At 39.3% G+C, this 21,695-nt stretch overlaps 2 protein-coding genes across 2 annotated transcripts; one reads left to right on the top strand and one right to left on the bottom strand.

Moving 5' to 3' along the window:
• Nucleotides 1-394: 394 nt before the first annotated feature.
• On the bottom strand, nt 395-5,715 carry LOC141429194 (luc7-like protein 3). The gene is made up of 8 exons (XM_074089460.1): nt 5,392-5,715; nt 4,993-5,188; nt 4,169-4,418; nt 3,811-3,948; nt 3,149-3,496; nt 2,896-2,984; nt 2,278-2,361; nt 395-829 (listed from the first exon to the last, which is right to left on the bottom strand). Exons 1-7 carry the CDS (start codon nt 5,494-5,496, stop codon nt 2,315-2,317), a joined length of 1,173 nt encoding a protein of 390 aa, XP_073945561.1. The 5' UTR covers nt 5,497-5,715; the 3' UTR covers nt 395-829; nt 2,278-2,314.
• Nucleotides 5,716-6,801: 1,086 nt separating this feature from the next.
• Nucleotides 6,802-20,058, top strand: Hs3st-B (Heparan sulfate 3-O sulfotransferase-B). Its single transcript, XM_074089446.1, has 7 exons — nt 6,802-6,968; nt 13,704-13,852; nt 13,938-14,152; nt 15,983-16,063; nt 16,607-16,780; nt 17,378-17,594; nt 18,580-20,058. Exons 2-7 carry the CDS (start codon nt 13,742-13,744, stop codon nt 18,814-18,816), a joined length of 1,035 nt encoding a protein of 344 aa, XP_073945547.1. The 5' UTR covers nt 6,802-6,968; nt 13,704-13,741; the 3' UTR covers nt 18,817-20,058.
• The last annotated feature ends 1,637 nt before the right edge of the window (nt 20,059-21,695 follow it).

The following is a 21,695-nucleotide window of genomic DNA, read 5'->3' on the forward strand; positions in this document are numbered from 1 at the left end:
ACTTTGCTCTCTTGTTGCAAATAACTATTAAAAGTCACTGAACTAATGTTGTTCAGTTTGAGGAGTATGATCTGTTTTAATTATTTGCTCATATTACAGGCCACACCCGGTATAATCAATTTGAATTATTATGTTATTAACTTATCTAGGTTGACAAACATTTCCACGTCTCATTTCTAGTTTCATTTCTAATTAATTACTAGAAATTAACTATTCAGCACCTGATGAATTGAACTTTCAGTAGTTCAACGCTCACTGGCTTGAATTCTTGAAAGAAGCTCAATAAAATGTAGGCATAGAAAAGAACTAAGAATTCATTTCCAGGTTTAAATAGGAAGTCACTGTTTTGCATCACTGCCTGTTGTTTTGGATTTTATACAAATAAAACAAACAAATTATTCTATTCTTTAATTTGAATAATCAATAGTTCACACATCCAAATCGTACACAAAAACATCATTATGATGAAATAAAAAATAACTTTATAAATACCTGAATCACTCCTCAGTGGCAACTGGTATATAACATTACAGAGCTCCTTAATAACAGGTAGCTAGACTTTACAAACATTTATACTCTAAGCGTAAGAACAAGTCCATCAGTGGCGGGACATACTACTGCATTATTAAATCGTGTAAACAACACCTAAATCTATTATTAAACCTTAGATTACACTATGTGCTATGTCACCTCGAAACGCGCGGTTGGAGTATTCTGGAATATTCTGGGTTATACTTGTGGCCTTCTTCTCTTCAATGGTAAGATGCTTAATTCAAAAGTACCTCTTATTCTGTGGTCGGGCGACTGGTTCTTCGTCTGTGGGTGCCAACTGAAAAGTCCATCAAGGTAGCTAGTAATGGGTACTAGGACATGTTATTATGGACAATTCAATCAATGACTGACATTTGATACTGAAATTTTCATTGGAATGAAAAGTAATGCAGTAAAAATCTGTTTTATAGACCAACCAACCGTCAGTCATTAAAAGAATTATCCAATGGAGTGTAGGGTTAAGTTTTATGTTATGGCAGCAGGTAAACTTTCCGAAAAACTTCATTAAATATTAGTTTAGTAATGAAAATCCTGCTACCACACATTACATAGTTTTGGGTACCTGGAAGCACATAGTAGATGTTCTGACAACGGCCTCCGTATGGCTACTGAGCGCATGGTATTTACTCCCACGGCTCAAGACAAGGCATTGTATGAGTTGGCAAACTTCTTAACGACAATACGTAGGAACAGTTAAATAGAATACGCATTTTAGCCTATTGTACGAATTTTTTATGAACTCTTATCTTGTATGGGTACAAAATCTTTAGAACATGATAATTGGGTTTGTACTGTAGTCAGTTGGTCAGTTTCTAACACCCGCTGATGTGATGGGACGAGGAGCCCTAACAAATACCTGGCATCGCATTCGCGATCCGCACCAGACCCTCGACTGTGGCAACTCGATATTTCACGACGGCGTAACATTAATGTGGAAATACCTCAAAAACGACGCCGAAGTCGAACCGCAATACATAAAAGCCCTTATTGATCAAGCGCTAAGGAGTCTTTGAATGCAAGGCTCGGAACCGGTTTATAAAATAGCGGTAAATACCGGTTTATCTCCGAACTTTCATAAGAACGCGAACGATTTTAAGAACTTAACTATAACCTAAATAAACCGGTTTATTCGACGAGTGACAGCTGGCGGGCCGGCGGCGGGCGGCGACGTTTATCGTGCGCCGGAATAAACCGGTTTTTATTATTCTAAACCGGTTAATCTGACAAGAACTTTATGGAAATGTTCCCTTAAAAACCGGTTTAAAAATAACGGTTTCGCAAACGAAACCAAAATGAAAAGGTTTTGCGCCAAGTACATGATAACGGTTTGGAAATTTAACCGGTATCCGAGCCTTGTTTGAATGACCAGTTGGATGGTCACAAAAGATAACCGTAGGGCCTGATCAAAAGATGCTTTTAGCGCCAGCTCGCGGCAACTATTCATAATACCAATCAAATACCTGCCAAGTCCGTCGGTGTGACGACAAATACCGATTTGAGAGTAACAAATTACTCCCCATATGTTTGCCATATACCGAAGTTATATTTTGGTATGATACATAAAGCTGTAAAATAACAGTGTTCAATTTATTACTTGTCATTGTATGCAATTTTGGGAGAGGCGTCGCAGGAAGAGGGTTGTACAAGTTTGAGCGTTATGTTTGTGTTGGGGGATTGAGCGGTCGGGCGTGGGGTGTAGAGGATGGAGGCTCGAACTATACTTACCGGTTTCAGGCGCTATTTGTGATACCTCAGTCAGAAGCTAGTGGCGATCGCGGGAGCGCCGCCGAGAACGCTCGCGGGATGATCCTGGAAAAACACATAATATACATTTAAAACGAACAACTAACTTATAGCTCTCTTCTCGCCATTCTTGACTGTAACGCGCGTCCTATTGTCGTCCATTTTGATTGCCAGCATTGTCATCTTGTCGTTTCGATAGTGCCCCTGCCAAGACAACCCAAGTGAAGTGCTAGGGCACTACTACTAGTAGTACTAGTAGTCTACTACCTATTTTTTCTCGAAGCGTTTCGTCGTTTTTTAAACCCTTATAAACGAAACAACCAAGGCACATTATTATCTAAATAAGATGTAAGTTTGTGAAGTTAGGGCTCGTAGAGTTATGGTGCATAGAGTGGAAATTGAGTAAGCTTGGCTCTACATTAGATCTCATGACTTTTTGACAGTGCAAGCCATGTGATCTTGTCTTGCTAATAATTTACATGAAAATGTTTTTGGAGGGATTTAGTTTTACTGGGAAAACTGTGCTCGTACTTAGGATCTATTTAGGTACTTGTTTTTAATAATCAAATGAACGAACAATTAATAGAAAGCCAGGCTTACTTTTCTCCTTACGCGATCTGCGGTCGCGGTCCCGATCGCGGTCGCGGTCCCTTTCCTCGTGGCGGCTGCTTCTTTCTTCACGGCTTGACCTGTAACATATAATTTTTTTGTTTAGCAATGGAACCAAAGAAGCAAGGGCACCAGAGTGTAAGCATTTGCTGCTGCTCATTCATAGGCACGAGTACTTTAGGATAACTTCACCCACTTCAATTATCGAAATATAGCAGCAAATATTTAGCAAACAGTATCTTACCGATGACGCTCCCTGTCCCTTTCCCTCTCTTTGTCCCTATCACTCTTCTCGTCCTTCTTGTCACGATCTTTATCCCGGTCCCCACGATCCTTCTCCCGTTCCCCACGCTCCTTATCCTTGTCTCTATCCCCGCGATCCCCCTTGTCCTTGTCCCTATCCCCACGATCCCCGCGGTCACGTTCTCTGTCTCGCTCCATTCGTTCTCTGTCTCTCCTGTCCGAGCCGAGGCCGCCGCTGCGGGCATTCCTTTCTTTTTCTCTCTCTTCACGACGCTTTTTTTCCTTCTCTTGCAGTTCTTTTTCCCGGGATTCCATCATTTCTTCGTAGGCTTGGCGCAGTTTGAAATAGCTGGAAATAAGAATTGATTAACAAAATGAGATTACTAAAGAAGCTTTTTGTTCCACCCAGATAACAAAGTTAGATAACTCTAATAAGAAATACTCCACCTAGTTAATCAAGTGGAGCATTTCTTCCATGAAGAAAACCAGTTGTTGGTGGGATTCTTCATATTTATCTATGGGAGTAAGGCTATGAGAATTAGTTAATATATGGATAAATTTAAACAAGTCCTTGAGATCTTTTAGGTTATTGGTATATAGGCAGGCAATTTGACACAAATCACTGACTCTGTGCCTATTTTTAGTCGGCTCTTGAAGTCTTACCCAACATGCTGTTTCCCAGACAGATGGTCATCAATGCGCTGTTGAGCGTCACCAACGATGAGGAAGGCTCCGCAGACCGGACACACCTCCATTTGCTTCTCTTGAGCCGCCGCCAGCTCCGCCGTCATAGACCAGTGGCTGTAGACAGCAATTAGGGTGGGTTACAAACAAGAATGGAATTACTACTTCTTCATGTTTATACTTAATATTTGTTACCTTTCATAATCTAGTTTTACTTTGTCGGATGTAACTACTGCATATTCAATAGAGATGCGTTATGAATACTTGTTGCACTTGGTGTATAACTTTTATGTTTATAGTACGAAAAAATATATTTTCAATACCAAAAAGCACATACCTGTTTTCTTGTTGCTTCAGTAGAGTCTCTTTTTCCTCTTTGAGCCGGTCACACAACTTCATCAGACCCTGAGCCTGTTCCACATCGCCCCTTGTACCAGCCTCCTCAGCTTCCTGGACCAATGCTGTTATCTTTTCAGACAGAAGCTGCACCTGTTCCTGGTTCTTTTCAGTTTGAGCTGCAGTCATTGGAGGACCCTCAGGTTTGGAGTTCATCAAATCTAACCTTTGCTTGCCTTTTTGAATTTTCCCTGGAACATTAAGATGGTAAGTAAATAAGCACATCCATAATACCTGTAGACATATATTCCCTATATTTTCATGACTACTGATTATTATAATAATTATTATTAACCTATTCTGTCCCACTGCTGAGCAAAGGCCTCCGCCTGATACTTCCACTCCTCTCTATTCACATCTTTGTATGCAGACTACTGATTAATTAATTAAAAATAAAACAGCCTCCTTTGAGCTGTTTTCTAGAATTTAAAAACATGATAAGCACTTGCTAATATCATAACATAGCTCATAATCTATATCCATAAAAAAAACTAACACATCCAAATCACTGGAGCTTAAAAGTTGAAATTTGGCAGGCATATTCCTTATGGGTCATAGCAGTACACCAAGAAGTGATTTTTCCTACTAATTTTTGCATATAGCTAGTGTAATAATATCAGGTTACAGCTGACTAGCATGGATCAAAAATTAACTGTAGCTCCAAGTGCTAACACAGGATTAAGTAGTGTCAAATGTATGGAACTGTAATTCACAATACATGGCTAAAATTTATTTTTTTAATGCTAGATCAAGCAAAAAACTTACTCTCAACATCATTGATCATGTGCCGACAGAATCTCAGAAACTCCTCCACATACTGGGCCTTTTTGTAAGACGACTCTGCTTTCTCGAATAAATCCTTGACCTCATCATCATGAACTTTTGGGCAAACTCCCAGATCAGCTCTTGTGTTGACGAATAAGTCATGTGGGCAGAACTTCACCATGTAATATTTGCAGTACTACAAGAAAAAAAAAAGAATTTTAGTTAGCAAGAGTAAGACAGCATTATGTTGCTGAAGCCGCAGTAGCTTTACGTAAGCATAGAAGTTCTGCATCATTGCAAAACGCGTCACTTTTAAATAATTCAATAAACTCATAACCTCAAATTTCAAGACTACACCTTTCCCAGTAAGAAAATGTTATTAACAAAAAATGTCGTTACCTCCGGGTCCTCCCAATTTGGTTTCTTTATTTTCTCGTTTGGATTTGTATTTCGATGCCTTCCCATCAACTCGTCAAGCAACTGAGCCGCTGCAAGCACCGCCATTATGCCTTATTCGCAAGTAGACCACAAAATAATCAAAGATACAACTTGACTTTTAATAGATACAAAAGCATCTAGAGAACAAATAACGAGATAACTTGAACACACAAATATTCAACTCGTCATCGTCCCGAAACAAAAGAGGAAATTTCCTGTGAAATGTTTCTATCGTCACGTCAACGCGTGTAAGTACTCTTTGTTGAAGTAAAGTGAGTGAAATTTTGTTCCCATCATGTTGCCATACTCCTTCGACTCCTTGCCATACTTTTTGTATACCACAGACAAGACAAGCAGACACAACTGTAAAGCCAAGATCATACCAAGTTGTTGTTGTTGTTGTTGTTTCTTTAAAAAAATATGGCTCTGTCCATCGGAGGACAATTTTGCCAGTGTCTAGTAGTTTTTGCCGTTTTACGGTAAAAAAATTCTAGAAAACGAAATATGAGAGGTAATGGTGGATGAACGATGACAGCGCGAATCAATTTTATTATGAAATGCAATACATACATACAGGTATCTCATACCAAGTTAAAAATAATACCGACCGTGCTAGACACTTGGGCCCTATCCGCACTGTGAATTTTCACCGCGCGGTTTTTTTCTCGCAATTCTGTAACACATTGAATCTTAGACGAGTATCCGCACTGGTGGTAAAAATTCGTAAATAAATTGTATGTAAAGCACGGAATATAATTCGCGCGGTGAAAATTCGCAGTGCGGACAGCAGGCTATTCCGAAACTCGAAACTCGAAGTTCGTGTTGTGCGGTCCCTCGACACTTATACTATTTAATACGAGAGCGAGAGGGACCGCACGACACGAACTTCGAGTTTGGAGTTTCGGAGTAGCCCTGCTGGCCCTTACACAAAACCACGCGAGTTACTTAGTACCTACATCCTAGGCATGGTTCACATGCTTACACCTATCATATCTGTGGCTTACACAACACAAACAAAGTTTGCTAGAAGATCGCGGTTCGTTTGATTTTTCCTCTCGCCGGACAATGAAGGGAGAAATTCGCATGCTGATATCTGAAAGTAGGATGCTATTACAGGCAGCGGCTTTACCAGACATGGCTTTGCCATGCTAGTTTACTATTAACGTAACAGCAGGACTACTCCGAAACTCGAAACTCGAAGTTCGCGTCGTGCGGTCCCTCTGACACTTATACTATTTAATACGAGAGCGAGAGGGACCGCACGACACGAACTTCGAGTTTCGAGTTTCGGAGTAGCCCTACTGCACTAGGTCCTAGCATGACATTTACTGGATGGAATGTGTTCCGGCATTTAGAAATGAAATAAAAAAAAACTGTCACTGTCAGTCAGAAAATTGAAAAGTCGAAAAATTCACATCTAATCACTGATTTTTTTCGACTCCATTTTAATAGTTCTAATAGTGCAGTCAGCATATTTATGCATTGTAAGACAGAAATTCGAAAACGTCACATATCACAATGTTAATACTTTAATAAAGGTGTGTTTGGTAGCAATGAAAATCTGACTCCAAAGTTATTTACTGGGTTTATTTCTTCTTAAAGTACAACAATTAAAATAAAATTAGTTTGACAGCGAGAGAGACGTGTACTCGCTGGTGTTGTCAGTCAGGTGTGCGGCGGTGAGGCGCGGGGGACGCGGCGTCGGCGCGCGCGCTCGGAGCCGTTCGGGAAACATCGGCGTTAACATACTCCCCCCTCGAGTAGGTGGAGACTCGAGGAGTGAAGACACGGTGGACGACGATGCCGAAGGATCAGTCGACGTAGCTGGTGGCTTTAAGCACGTCGCTGTAGATGAGGATGTCCGAGGTGTTGAAGGTGCCTTCGGACTTGACGATGATACAGAAGATGATTTCAGGGATGTTGATGAATCCTTAGGTAGTGCGCATAATTTGTGCACGGCGCGGCGCACTGTACCTCTAGTTGTCAGGATATCAGCTACTCTAGCGATGCCGTCCTGGCCAGGATATAACTTCTTAATGCGTCCTAGACGCCAGTTCATAGGCGGAACATTCGCTTCCTTAAGGACGACCATGTCGTTAACTTGTAGACCTTCTTCATTAGTCTGCCATTTCACCCTTTGTTGTAACTCTGATAGAAATTCTTTGTGCCAACGGGACCAAAATTGCTGTCGCATCTGTTCTATGTGCTGGTATCTCTTAAGTCGACAGGGATTTACTTCAAGTAGTGGTGGTGACGGTAGTGATGTTAAGGCTTTACCGATCAGGAAGTGTCCCGGAGTTAACGGTTCCAAATCGTTTGGATCGGATGACATTGGTGTAAGAGGTCGCGAATTTAAAATAGCCTCTATTTGTGTAAACAGAGTAGATAGTTCCTCGAACGTCATGTGTGTGTTACCTAATACTCTAGTAAGATGGAACTTGGCCCCTTTTACGGAAGCCTCGTGTAATCCACCGAAATGTGGAGAATAAGCGGGCATGAACTTGAATTTTATGCCTTCGTTCTCTGCGTAAGAAGCAATGGAATCGCCACTTGTTTTTAAAAGCCTACCGATTTCGTTGCTTGCACCCACAAAATTAGTGCCATGGTCACAGTGAATTATGCTTGGTTTCCCCCTGCGAGATATGAATCGCCTCAGACACTGAATGAAACATTCAGACGTGAGGTCGCTAGCTAGCTCCAAATGCAGAGCCTTTGTCGAAAAGCAAACGAACAACGATAGGTAGCATTTCGTTATGCGACAGCCACGACCTTTACGATCCGTAATTTGAAAAGGACCAGCGTAGTCTATCCCACATACTTGAAAAGGAATATTTGGTGTTACACGTGGCTGTGGTAAGTTACCCATAAGTGGGTTTATGTTTTTTGCTTTCATGATTCTACATATCTTACAGTTATTAACAGTGCTTCTCGCTAAAATTCTTCCATTCAAAGACCAGAACCTGTCTCGTACACTATTCAACAAAAGTTGAGGACCACCATGTAATAATTTCAAATGCTCTTGTTTAAAAATTAGCTTTGTAAAAGGATGATTTGGGCTCAATATAATAGGGTGTTTTTTATTGTAATTTTCAGGTGCATTTTGAATGCGGCCGCCAACCCGAAGAAGACCAGTTTCATCAATAAAAGGAGTAAGTGACAGTATACGAGACCTTGCAGGTAAGCCTTTATTATTTTGAAAAAGATTTAGTTCATTGCCAAAGGATTCTTGTTGAGATAGTTTACTTAAACACATAAGCGACGTATTTAATTCGTCACTGGTTAAATATCCTAACAGTTTTGAATTACGATTTCGTGTATTGTGAATAAACCGTTTCACATAAGCAAAGGCTCTTTGCAAGGTTGACAATTTCGAATACCTGGTAAAGTCAATAACCTTGGAAGGAGCGCTTGCTGTGTCTGTACCGTTAGTAGTATTAGTGTTTTTATTATTTAGTATATAAGTTTTCATTTCAGGTACTTCACTCTCAAGGCTGCGCTGGTTTAATTCAGGCCAATACGACATGTCTCTTTCTAAAAACGAGGGACCCTGCCACCACAAAGCTGAATTACAAAGCTGTTGAGGTTCAACTCCTCTAGAGGCCAAATCCGCGGGATTTTGATCGCCCGGAACATGTCTCCATGTTCCATGAGGGGACAGGTCTTGGATCGCTCCTACTCGGTTTGAGACGAAAGTTTTTAAGCTACGTGGTTCAGCCTCGAGCCAACTTAAGACAACAGTGGAGTCGGACCAGTGAAAAATACGGTCAATATGACAGCGCAGAGACTCTTGAACCTTTACCGCTAATCTCACGGACAACAACGCACCTAGGAGCTCCAGACGTGGGATTGAGGTCGGCTTTAGTGGAGCGACTTTGGCTTTGGCACACAATAATCGTGTAAGTGTATTATCTTCATTATCGGTTGAAGTTAAGTAAACGCAGGCAGCATAAGCATTCTGCGATGCATCAGAAAATGAATGTAATGTAATTGCTTTAGGTTTCTTACACAAAACGCCTCTAGGAATATTTATGTTAGCAAGATATTTTAGATTCTCTACATAATCTGACCATTTTGTGGACAATTCTGTGGGAATTAAATCATCCCAATCTAGTTTAGTCAGCCATAATTTCTGTAATATTATCTTAGGAGTAATCGTAATTGCACTTAATAGGCCGAGTGGATCGAATATTTTAGCTGAATTCGACAGTATCTTGCGTTTTGTTGCTGGTTGCGTTGCATCTATGTTCACCGAAAATTGCAACACATCAGCGCTAGGATGCCATGTAAGACCTAAAACGCTCGACTCTGCAGAAATATCCAAATCCTTAGGTATCATTGAACCTAGACTATTTTTTACGACCAAAGGAGCGTTTGTGTGGAATTTACGAAGAGGAAAACATGCAGTCTTTAAAGTTTTAGTTACTGACTCGCAGATATGACTCAGCTCTGCTTCTGTGTTAGATCCAGTCAACAAATCGTCCATATAAAAATCATGCTGTATAACTTGCGCAATGTTTTCGTCTTCGCATTCCTTTGCTAGTTGCAATAAGCATCTGGTACTTAAATATGGAGCTGCAGCAGTTCCATACGTTACTGTGTTTAATTGTAAAATTCTGATTGGTTGTGTTTCTTGGTCTCTCCACAAAATTAGCTGTAAGTGGCGTTGATTAGGCTTTATAAGTATCTGCCTGTACATTTTTTCGACGTCTGCCGTAACTACGTAATTATGTTGTCTGAATCTGAGTAAAATTGCTAACAAATCATCTTGTACGGTAGGTCCGACATATTGAATGTCGTTGAATGATACCCCAGAAGTAGTTTTGGCAGAAGCGTCGAAAACAACTCTTAATCGTGTCGTCTCGCTTTTTTGCCTAATCACTGCGTGATGTGGGAGATAGTAACCGAAGTTTGGCTTTGAGATTTCTGTCAGATGTCCCAGGTTCTCGTATTCGTGAATAAATTCTGAATAAGCTTTTTTCAGGGAATCATTACTTGACATTCGTTTCTCACTATTAAAGAATCTTTTTTCGGCAATTTTGTAAGAGTCACCAAGGGCATCTGAGGAATCTCGCAACGGAATTGTAACAACAAATCTTCCGTCCGCGTCGCGATAGGTAGTGTTATTAAACAGTTCCTCACAATAGTCGTCTTGAGGCGAAGCAGCCTTTGACATTGGCAATTCCTCGAGTTCCCAGAATTTAGATAATTGATCTTTAATGTCTTGAGAAAATTTGCATTTTATGTTTTGTGAACTCGAAGAATCACAGTAGCTCCCCCCCGTGGGGCCAGCTACTATCCATCCCAATTTTGTTTCCGTCAGTACAGGTTTATGCTGCCCTAGTTTAATTTGTTTGGATCCCATAAGGTCCCAAAATATATCAGACCCTAGTAGGATATCGACTTCTGACGGATGACAAAACTGAGGATCAGCTAGGATTAAATTACTGGGAATTCCTAACTGCGACTTAACCTGTATGTTAGGCAGTTTGTCTGTGATAGTTGGTACTATATAAAATTTCACAGGCGTGGAGAAATCATTATGCAGTGATTGTATAGTAAGATCGCAATGTTCGTTGATTTTTAATGTTGCATTATTAATGCCTATTACGGCACGATTAGTTTGAGTAACATTGCAATTAATCCTTTGTTTTGCTGTTTCAGATATAAATGAAGATTGACTCCCGCTATCTAATAACGCCCGCAAAGTATATTTTTTACCCTGACTTGTAACGTTGACAAGCGCTGTTGAAAGCAGAACCTGATCACAGGATACAGCGGACATGGCGACTGAAGCTTTACTCTCAATTGGATTTTCATATCGAGAAACAGTTGCGGCAGAGGAAGACGCTGTCTCTTGAGTAAGGTTAGTATTAGTTTTATTATTATCTTGCCCTGTCACGGTACCTTCAGTATTTGTAATTTCTTGGACATGTAATTGTTTGTGTAAAATAGTACTATGTTTTCTTTTACAGATCCTGCAACCACCAGCGCGGCATTGATAAGTAAGGTGACCGGGGCGTAGACAATTTTTGCATAACTTCCACTGGCTAACCTGCTGATAACGATCATCCACGGACAATGTTTTAAATTTAGGACACTCAATTAATCGGTGATTCTGTTTACAGGACATGCACTGGTAGCTGGTAGGTGGCGTTTGAGGAGATGAAGCAATAAACGACTTAGTTTTTGGAATAAAGGGGCGTTTTTCATTTTTCACATCTGACCGTGTAGACTGAACAGTTTCCAAAACGTCAGCCCTATTACGCAAGAACTTGTAAAAATCCTGTAAAGTAGGAGAATTTTCAAATTCATTTCTGTGTTCTTCCCACCTCCTAGCAGTGGCACTATCAAGTTTCATAGATGCCATGTAAATAATAAGCGTGTCCCACTTGTCCGTGGATTCACCAAGCGTTTTAAGCGCTTCTAAATTTTTTGAAATAGAATCAATTAAATTGCGTATACCCCTATCAGTTTCCCTCGACAAAGGCTCGAGGTTAAAAAGGCACTTGAGGTGTTGATTAACCAATAAGCGTTTGTTATCATATCTTTCACACAGGAGAGACCAAGCAATGGCATATGTGTCAGCAGAAACCGACACCGATTTAATTACAGCACTTGCCTCCCCTTCCAAGTAGGACTTTAAATAATGAAATTTGCATATATTGTCCATGTCATTATTTTTATGTATAAGTGACAGGTATGTGTCGCGAAATTCTAGCCACTTACTAGTATTTCCATCAAAAGGAGGAAGTTTCAATGGTGGTAACTTTATCTTATTTGCAGCACTGCGACTGGACACACTAGAAACTTCGTCCTCTTGTTGGTTATTTTTCCACTTTTCCACCAAGTCTTGGGCCTGACCAAAACTAGCATAAAATAAATTTTCCGTATCTTCCCGTTCTTCTACTTGCTTTTCAGATGTATCTAACTGCTCAATTTTGTTTTGAATCTGGTCAAACCCATCTAGCACCACTTGCATTTTATTCAAACGTAATGACAACTCATTTATTTCGGCACTAGATATTTCTTTTATATTCCTTTCAAGCAAAGGAGATAAGTACTTTTTAAATAGTGTTAACCGAGATCTAATAGACCCTCTTTGCTGTATAAGTTCTTTTAAATCACCCATCTTGTGAGCGCAAGCAACGCAATCTAATAAATTTGCACGTTTGTACGTGTTAAAGTAGGTATCGTACGTAAGATACTTGGGTATTCAGATAAACGAAACCAAGTTAAATATAAATAAACGATTCCATACCTTGATCACGCCGTTATAGGTAATTGTAGACAAAATCCAATCCTTGCCCGCTTTGTTAGGTATTACAGCTCAGTATTATTGTTTTCGCCGACAATATTTACGTATTTATTGTTCTCGTCAACTTACTTCCATCCGAGTTCTGTTGTATAATTAATCTGAAATAGTCGGCAAAGCAATTTAAAATACTTGCAAATTATAATTCCTTTCTTTAGGGACAGGCTAAGAATAGCTTGAAATAGGTATTTATTTGTTACAAGAAGGTTGAAGATAAATGCAGCGTTTGGCTTACACACAGAAAGATAGATAGGTTAGTTAGATAGTTACGATATAGGTATAGGTAAGTCTTCAAAGGAATGCAAAGCGTTGTTAATTTTTCATTCAAGTAGTAAGTAAAGAAGTATATTAAATGTACGAATTAAAACCTTAGCATATTTTCGCTTAACAATAATGCACAAACACACACATGACTTGGTTATTTTAGCAAATTTAACAATTGAAAGGCAATTAGAAAATGGCCGTCACCGATTAGCTCGATTCAAACTTATTTTGTTGTACTGAATAATTTAAATACGCTATCTCCGTTGTTCACACAAAACACTGGCTAAGATTGCATTAAACTTATAATAAAATAGAAACAGGTACACTTCCTTCGTATTTAGCACTTATCACGTATCTTCGTTAATATCCCTTTGTCTGTTTCCTTGCTTGCTTTGAAGTTGAATCTTAGCAGGTCCGTGGTTATTGTTGTGAATAATGCGTAGGTATGAAGCGTTGCGTGTTGATTCGATCACGTCGAGGTCTCCAAATGTTTGGTAGCAATGAAAATCTGACTCCAAAGTTATTTACTGGGTTTATTTCTTCTTAAAGTACAACAATTAAAATAAAATTAGTTTGACAGCGAGAGAGACGTGTACTCGCTGGTGTTGTCAGTCAGGTGTGCGGCGGTGAGGCGCGGGGGACGCGGCGTCGGCGCGCGCGCTCGGAGCCGTTCGGGAAACATCGGCGTTAACAAAAGTTTATAATCAAAATTACAAATGAAACCGAAAAACAGCAATGAAATGGATTCCAGCTTTTTCGAAACGAACTATGTTTATATATTTCATATTATTGTTTCTATTATATTTATTTTATGCTTTGAATACTTGTTTAGTTGACGAAAGAAAGGTATGTAGTAAGTTACACATTTAAAGAACTTTTTAGTGTTTAAGTTCTAACATTACCGTTGATATTCCACCTTCTTTTTTTTCAGTTTTCTCTCAATCGTTTCCTCCTCAAGCGACAATACACGAAATATAAGAATGCTGCAGTTCGTTTTGTTTCGCTTTTAGGCTTTAATGTGGAGGATAATGATTATAAATATCGAAGATTAAAAAAACAAAACTTAATACCAGTGAAAAGATTGCCTGACGCTCTAGTTATTGGTGTTAAGAAATGTGGGACGCGAGCGCTATTGGAGTTTTTAAGGTAAATATTTTTCTTTTAAAATTGACAATATTACTCATTTTTAACTTTTGACCATAGATCCTGTAACCAGTCTTAATTTAACGTAAATGGGAACTGGGAATTGTTTTTTTTTATTATGAGAGAGGGATTCTTTGTTAGATCGTTCATCCACCATTACCTCTCATATTTCGTTTTCTAGAATTTTTTTACCCTACAACAGCAAAACCTACTAGACACTGGCAAAATTGTCCAATGGACAGAGCCATATTTTTCTAAAAAACCAACCTATTATGAGAGAGACAAACGAGCGTGTGGGTCATCTGATCGAAAATGAAAAAAAAAATGTGAATTTTACAAGGACCATTCTTAGGCATATTATAGGTGAATAAAAGGAAATTAGACTGAACTAGTACTAAAGTACTAACTTGGTGACTAACTGGTCTATGTCAGCCACTGGACCAGTGCCAATGTTTTGTTTTGTTGGCAGTATAGAGTATTTGCCAGTTTCTTAAATATCAAAAATTGCTGAAAAGGTTTTTAATTAGTACATAACATACTTACATACCAATATGAAAAACAAACTTGTTTTATCTAGCATATAATCTCTGGAACTATTGTCCTGAATAAAAATTGTTCACTGACTGATTTTTATACTGGGAAAGTGAACCAGTGGCGTAGCTACCAAGGGGCTAGGCGGGGCAGTGCCCCGGGGCCCTCAAGCTCAGGGGGCCCTCGAAATTCTGCTTTATAGGTGATGATAAAGTTGCTTAGCATTTTTAAAGTATTTGTATATATAATGATTTTACTTCAAAAAACCTTACCAGTTTTTAATAGCAGTGGGCCTCATTTTTTTATTTGCCCCAGGGCCCTAGGTTACCTAGCTACGCCACTGAAGTGAACATATTAAATTTATGATCATCACATAAGAATGCTAGTAACTGTAAATATATGGAACTGCATAGCCCTGCCCCCCAATTTGTAAAATAATCCTATCCTAACTCATCTTAATTTTTGACTTGAATGAATGTGTCTATTAATATGATGTATCGCAGCGATGCCTAAAAATATCTGAACATGCTTCTTCACAACTGACAATATGGTTGGGTTCAGATATTTTTGAGCTCCTTATCAGCTCCGATCTTTATAATGGTGAACATATCTACTATAGTGTGCATTATCAAATATTCTTCTGAATTATGACAAAAAATGGTTAAGAATACAGCCTGTAAGTATACATTGTCATGTCAATGAACTAAAAGAATTTCTTTGCTCACCTGCAACCTTATAAATAGTCTAACATCTGGTAGCATGGTGTATGGTTGTGTTGTGTTGTGTTGCTCTGAAGATGAGCTCTGGTTGAGTTCGGAACGCGTCAGTGTAGTGTGGTGGTGGTGGTGATAGATGGGTTTGTGTGATTTGTGTGTGTTCTCACAGTGTGGAGATGGACGAGCTACATGAACACGCATATCTTGCATAAACTTAGCTTAGCTTAGCATCATAAGGTCGCGGGTGAGCAAAGAAAATCTTTTAGTTCATTGATATGGACCTCCGCAAAGTAACGCCTGATTCAATAAATTACTGTATACATATGTATGCTTAAAGGCGGGAACTCACTAGTGAGCTGTAACTGTAACCGTTGCACGTTACAGTTACCAAAAAACATAGTGCATACGTAGTTCTCGAGCAGAGCGCGCTGTGCTCATAACCAGCCAATGACGGCCAGGTACTCATTGCGTAAATGAAAATCATTTCACGCATACACACTACAAACTCATAACGTATATGTTTGGTTGCAGTTAAAGCTCGCTAATGAGTACTCGCGTTAAATCTACATTAAATTAATATTTTTAGATTACACCCTGACGTGAGGGCTGCTGGCTCCGAAGTGCATTTCTTTGATAAATTTTATCACAAGGGCTTTGAGTGGTACAGGTATGTACAAATTTTATACGAATTTATTCTTAATCAAGTTCCCAATCCGCACTGGGTCCGAGTGGGAACTACAGCCCAAGCCCTCGCATTCTGAGAGGAGGGCCTTTGCCCAGCAGTGGGACTTACCTATGTGGGCTAGGATGACGACGATGATGATGATTCTTAACGAGCATTTATGAAACTTCACTCGCTTAAACCATTAGAGCGTGTGTTTGAATAAAATTTCCGGGTTTTCATTAATTTCCACAGATATTCCTTACTTTACATCAGTTGGCTAGGTCTTCACCACCACAACTCACGATCTGGCGAAATTTCAGACCAGTCCTTTGGTTACACGTCCAAATCGTCCTGCCATCTTGGTCTGCCTCATCGTCGCTGGCTACTCTGTAAAAGCCCTGGCTGTGTGAACCCACCTTTGTCGCCTTGTCGGTGTATGCGAAAGACATGTCAAACTTGTGAAGATAACTAATTTTCAAAAGCTACCATTGCTCTATCTGAAAAACAAACTCAAGTAGTAAATTTTCCACCGACTGTTATTTCCAGAGACAAAATGCCTCCAACCCTTGAAGGACAGATCACAATGGAGAAGACTCCTTCTTATTGGGTAACGAGAACTGCTCCGAAACGCGTGCAAGCCATGAATCCAGCCGTGAAATTGCTTGCCGTTGTCAGGGATCCTGTCACCAGGGCTATTAGTGATTACACACAGTCTGCCAGGTAATTCATGTCTCGTGCGTAAGTCTTGCTAAAATCTTTATTTCTATTCTAGGTGTGTCACAATCACATTCCATTTCATATGGTAATTATGATGATTAAAACAGACACAAGAAGAAGGATGATATTGATCCTTCACGCAGAGAAAAGAGTAATTATTCGAGCGTTTGTTTGTATCTAATCATTTTCTTTCATAGACACTTCTGTTAAAATAAAATTTATAAAGAACCTGACTGAATACCAGATGCAAAGGCGGTTCAATTTGGGCACATAACGTGACGCTCTCAAAGCTAAAATTGCCTGCAGCCATCTTTTATCGTTACGTTGATGATATTATTGCGTGCTGTCACAGTTTGTCAAAATTTGCTAAATATTGTAGCCATCTAAGGGCACATGAAAGGACGAACAGCAGCGGTAGCCTTCATCCATCCAATAACACATTTTACGAGCCATAAACTTAATCACAAGGTGTAGTTTGCGGGACATTTCTATACCTCTTATTAATAGTTCTGTGACTGTGCTGCTCTACAAAATATTGGGTTGCAAACGCGCCCGAATCTGTAGAATCATGTTCCTTTAAAATATGATTTTACATTTCAGCAAAAGCGTCTCACTACCGCGTTTCGAAGACCTCGCGGTAGTGAACATTTCCTGGGGTGGCTCGCAAGCAGTGGCCGCGTCGTGGCCTCCTATACGTCTGGGCATATACCTGCGACCTTTTAAGCGGTGGCTCAAGAGATTTAACAGGGAAAGTCTTCTTCTGATTAGTGGGGAACGTTTGGTCGCTGATCCAGCAGCGGAAATGGCTAGAGTGCAGGTATGTTCATATTTTAGATGTTTGTTTCATATGCTCCATATTTAGGAATAAGGCTTTTAAAAATACTAGATTTTAAATCATATATAGCATTTGTTTCGAACCTGAGGGGAAATGAAAACGAACAAGATGTCATTAAACATTGTGGGTAAACGGAAGATAATAATAACGGAAGAGTGAAAATGCACTCATGTTTTAAAAGTAAATGACCCCTATCTATAAATTGTCAGTGGTAAGTCCAAAAAACGTTAGGAACCACTAGTCTAAAGTTATGTTGCCTACACCACGTTCCAATAAAGATCTCTTTTCAAAAATCGGGTTTCGGCGCTTCTGTTCTAACTACTTCAATACTAGCATTTTAAAAATGATGTAATCTCTCTCTTCCTCCCAAATCGTCATTATGCGCTTAGATTTTGGCCCACTTCCAGTGTTCACATTTGTTTGCATTCATTTGAGACTAGAATTACTAGGTGAAATTACTATTTTTAGTTCATATCTATTTTAAAAACGTGTTTGTATGTCCACATATTTTCATTCCTGGCTATTAGCCATTAATCAGTGCAAGTAAAGGTCAGCGGAAGTGTAACTATACCACTAAATAATAAAATGAGATCAACTTCGATTTTCAACAGACTAAAGCAAAGGAGGAAATTCGCAGTTCGCAAGTGACATACGATACGTGGGCATGTTTTTTTAACCCCCGACGCAAAAAGAGGGGTGTTATAAGTTTGACCGCTATATGTGTCTGTCTGTGGCACCATAGCTAGCTCTTAAACGGGTGGACCAATTTGAATGCGGTTTTTTTTACCTTAAGTTGACCACAGCCCTATATCATCCGTGGAGTTGACTCTATTTTGAACCGCCGTGTGGCACAGACTGGACTTTTGTATAAAACCGAATGCAGCTGAAATTACGCGGTTCACAACTCGAAAAATTAGTAGGTACGCTCGTCTGGCTTCACCCTAATTTTTATTTCTACAAATTCCAGGAATTCCTAGGCCTCAAGCGGGTTATAACAGAGAAGCATTTCTACTTCAACTCGTCCAAAGGGTTCCCTTGCCTTCTGAAGTCGGAGAGCCGATCAACCCCCCACTGCTTAGGCAAAACCAAGGGTCGAAGCCACCCCCACATCAACCCTTCCACCCTTGAGACCCTAAGGGAGTTCTACAAGCCTTTCAACGAGAAGTTTTACGAATTGTGTGGTATAAATTTTGGGTGGCCTTGAACAAGTTGTGATTTTCGATGGCTATTGCCTAAACGGAAACGTATGATAAGGAAGTATTATTTGTTCCCTAAATTGGATAAACCATAATAGTATCAGTACTTAAATCTTGTCAACGTGATTTTATCACTACTAGGTACTTACGGGCTTTTCAAAGACAAAGATATACCTTTGTAGTTTTTATCACTTATCAGTAACATGGAAAAATATGTACTTACCAGTACAGTCATCCCCAAAAGCGCATACGGCCTATGTCTAGGGCCCCAAAACGCACAGGAGCCCTAAAGGAAGAAATACTCGCTTACACAAAAATAACTAGTTTTTCAGCGGGCGCGCGAGAATGCATACAAATTTCAAATCTCGTCTCGCCTCGCCGGTGGAAAATCATCAATGCACTCGAATAGAATGTGGCAGTTTCTATATTCGATCAATAGGTGGCATTAGGGTTGCTTATATAAGACCATAGGCGTAACCAGAATTATGTTCATGGTACTCAAAAGTGTTTCTGCGTAATTTCTGGAGTCCCCCATTTCGGTACGCCTATAGTTATCCGTTAGTTAAGGTCCATACACTAGTCACTCACTACATGGTAAACTACAGTGAAAATTCGTCACAATATAAAACATACAAGTAAAAAAAAATGTTATACAGGTTGATTCTGGAAATGTGATTGGAATGAACAATTTGTGCTTTGCTGTACATTCGGTCCATCCATAAAGACAGAATAATCTGAGCGTGTCGACTTTGCGCGGCCGCCGCGCGAGCATTGGTCGACCGCGGCAAACCTGTGTTTTGTTCGAGCTGCCGCGCGCGGCGGCACGGTATCCATAGTACGCGACTGCCGCGCGAGCCAATGTTCGATGGTTTGCCGCGCGAAGTCGTTGCGCAGCTTTAAGACGGAAACATACTACTAAAACGCGACGCCACGTCACGTCATCCGTCGCATGTTTCTATCGTACTGCGTTTTCGCAACGTAACGTTTGGCAACCTGTTTCATTTCGCAAACTCTAAAACTGTAAATATTTCAGGATTTATTTCAGGGCCATCGTGTAGAACCCTGTAGGTTAGGTTAGGTTAGTTTTATAAAAATCCTGAAATATTTACAGTTCCAGAAATATTAAACAGTTGGGAAATTAAAAATTGCGAAATGAAACAGGTTGCCAAACGTTATTCGCCGAATCATTAGTAAACCGTTTCTATCTGCAACTGGCCATAATAAATATACGGGACTGATTAGCACTGACACGCGTTGGATGGCGTGTCGCAAGCGTGTCGTGGCGTGGCATCGGGTTTTAATAGTATGTTTACCTTTAGTGTTAGTTATTTTTTATAAAGCACGCGATCTACTTAATTTATCTACCAACCATATAAGCCACGATATTTGCCATCGAGCTCGTTAACCTATAATACGGAGTATACATTATGCTAATAAAGTTTGGGCACATTCGCGCTGTCTTCCCCTCACTACTATTAGCATTTAAAATTCTAATGTAAGTTTAATGTAATTAGTCAGTAGTACTCCAGTTCCTAAACGTAATCGTCGTTTCCTTATGGTGTTCCGATTTTATATCATAGTACTATTTGTACTTGTTACTCTTTTGTTATTTATTTAGATTATGTAAGTTACTTTTAAGCATCCATCCATTTTGAATTGAAAATACGATCGCTGTTGACATTACTCTTCTGGGATATTATTTGAAATTTAAGGGACAGTTTCATTTTAATAGTGGACCGTTTCTTTTAGAATATTCACATACGTTTTTAAGTGACAGGAATATACGAGCCATAGTTAGTCAAAAAATCTGCTTCGAAGAAAGATCCCTCGACTAAACAATGCCAAGGGGTTGTGCCTGTAAATTAATTTTAATAATGAACGCTTATTTGAAACGCTTTTTAAGAGTTACTCCTAAATTAATGTTATTTATTTAAGAATAAGAAACTATGTTGCAACGAAAAAAGTTCATTAATTAATATTGAATTCTCCATTAGGATATGGTATAGGTATTCATTATTAAGAGTAGAGAGGTAGTAGTTACCTTGACACGACGATAGCAACTGGTTATGCCATGCAGTCACCTACTTTACTATGTGTTTCAAACAACATTAAAGTGCAACGAAGATCTTAATGAACGTCCGTGACACTCCGTGATGGTTGCACAAGGGCGCTATATTTTATTTTATTCATTTTTATTATAAAACATATTATTAGCTCTATATTTTAGGGTGCGTATCTATTCGCATAATTTTTGAAAGTCATACATAATGTAATTTTTGTCATAATTTTATTCCCGCTGAAACCGTATTTTTTTCATATTTTTTTATAAATAGTCACCTGTAGAACTATAGGTCAGATTGGTTTAAAACAATTCTGAAAATAAATGGATTTAGCGAAAAGAGATGACTTTCAACAATTATGCGACTTCAATTGAAAATACGGTAAGTTTCGAACAGATTTCAAAAAAGGAGGTTCTTTGAAGTTACAGAACCTACGAAATGGCATCGGATAAAGTTGTCAGTAAATCAATTGAAACGCCTAGTACCTTCAAATATTTACGTTGGATTAGCCGTGCCGTTAAAAAAATACGCGACGCAATGCACTTTACAAGCTGTACACCTATTTTGTACCTGTATGTTACTATAAGTAAACGTATTTAGGTAGTATATCTATTTAGGTTCTATGCACTAAGCCATCCGACTCGTGCCATATTAGTTGCTTATTAGATAGCACATAAGAATAAAGCTTTAACAATATTTCTTTTACCATTTAAGTAGGTATGTACTTAACTTAGGTACGTAATTATAAATAATAACCCCTAGATTCATGATGCCTACTGCTAAAATCAAGAGCAATAAGTATGATTTAGATATTAAGCGTCTTTTGT

The sequence above is a fragment of the Choristoneura fumiferana genome, chromosome 6 (assembly GCF_025370935.1).
Source record: "Choristoneura fumiferana chromosome 6, NRCan_CFum_1, whole genome shotgun sequence".
Lineage (NCBI taxonomy): Eukaryota > Metazoa > Arthropoda > Insecta > Lepidoptera > Tortricidae > Choristoneura > Choristoneura fumiferana.

Coding starts and splice junctions, on each gene's coding strand:
- LOC141429194 (XM_074089460.1), bottom strand. CDS start 5,496: ATGGCGGTGCTTGCAGCGGCTCAGTTGCTTGACGAGTTGATGGGAAGG. Junction 4,419..4,992: donor CATGATCAATGATGTTGAGA/GTAAGTTTTTTG, acceptor TTAATGTTCCAG/GGAAAATTCAAAAAGGCAAG. Junction 3,497..3,810: donor TCTGGGAAACAGCATGTTGG/GTAAGACTTCAA, acceptor TCTTATTTCCAG/CTATTTCAAACTGCGCCAAG.
- Hs3st-B (XM_074089446.1), top strand. CDS start 13,742: ATGAAATGGATTCCAGCTTTTTCGAAACGAACTATGTTTATATATTTC. Junction 16,781..17,377: donor GATTACACACAGTCTGCCAG/GTAATTCATGTC, acceptor TTTACATTTCAG/CAAAAGCGTCTCACTACCGC. Junction 17,595..18,579: donor CGGAAATGGCTAGAGTGCAG/GTATGTTCATAT, acceptor TACAAATTCCAG/GAATTCCTAGGCCTCAAGCG.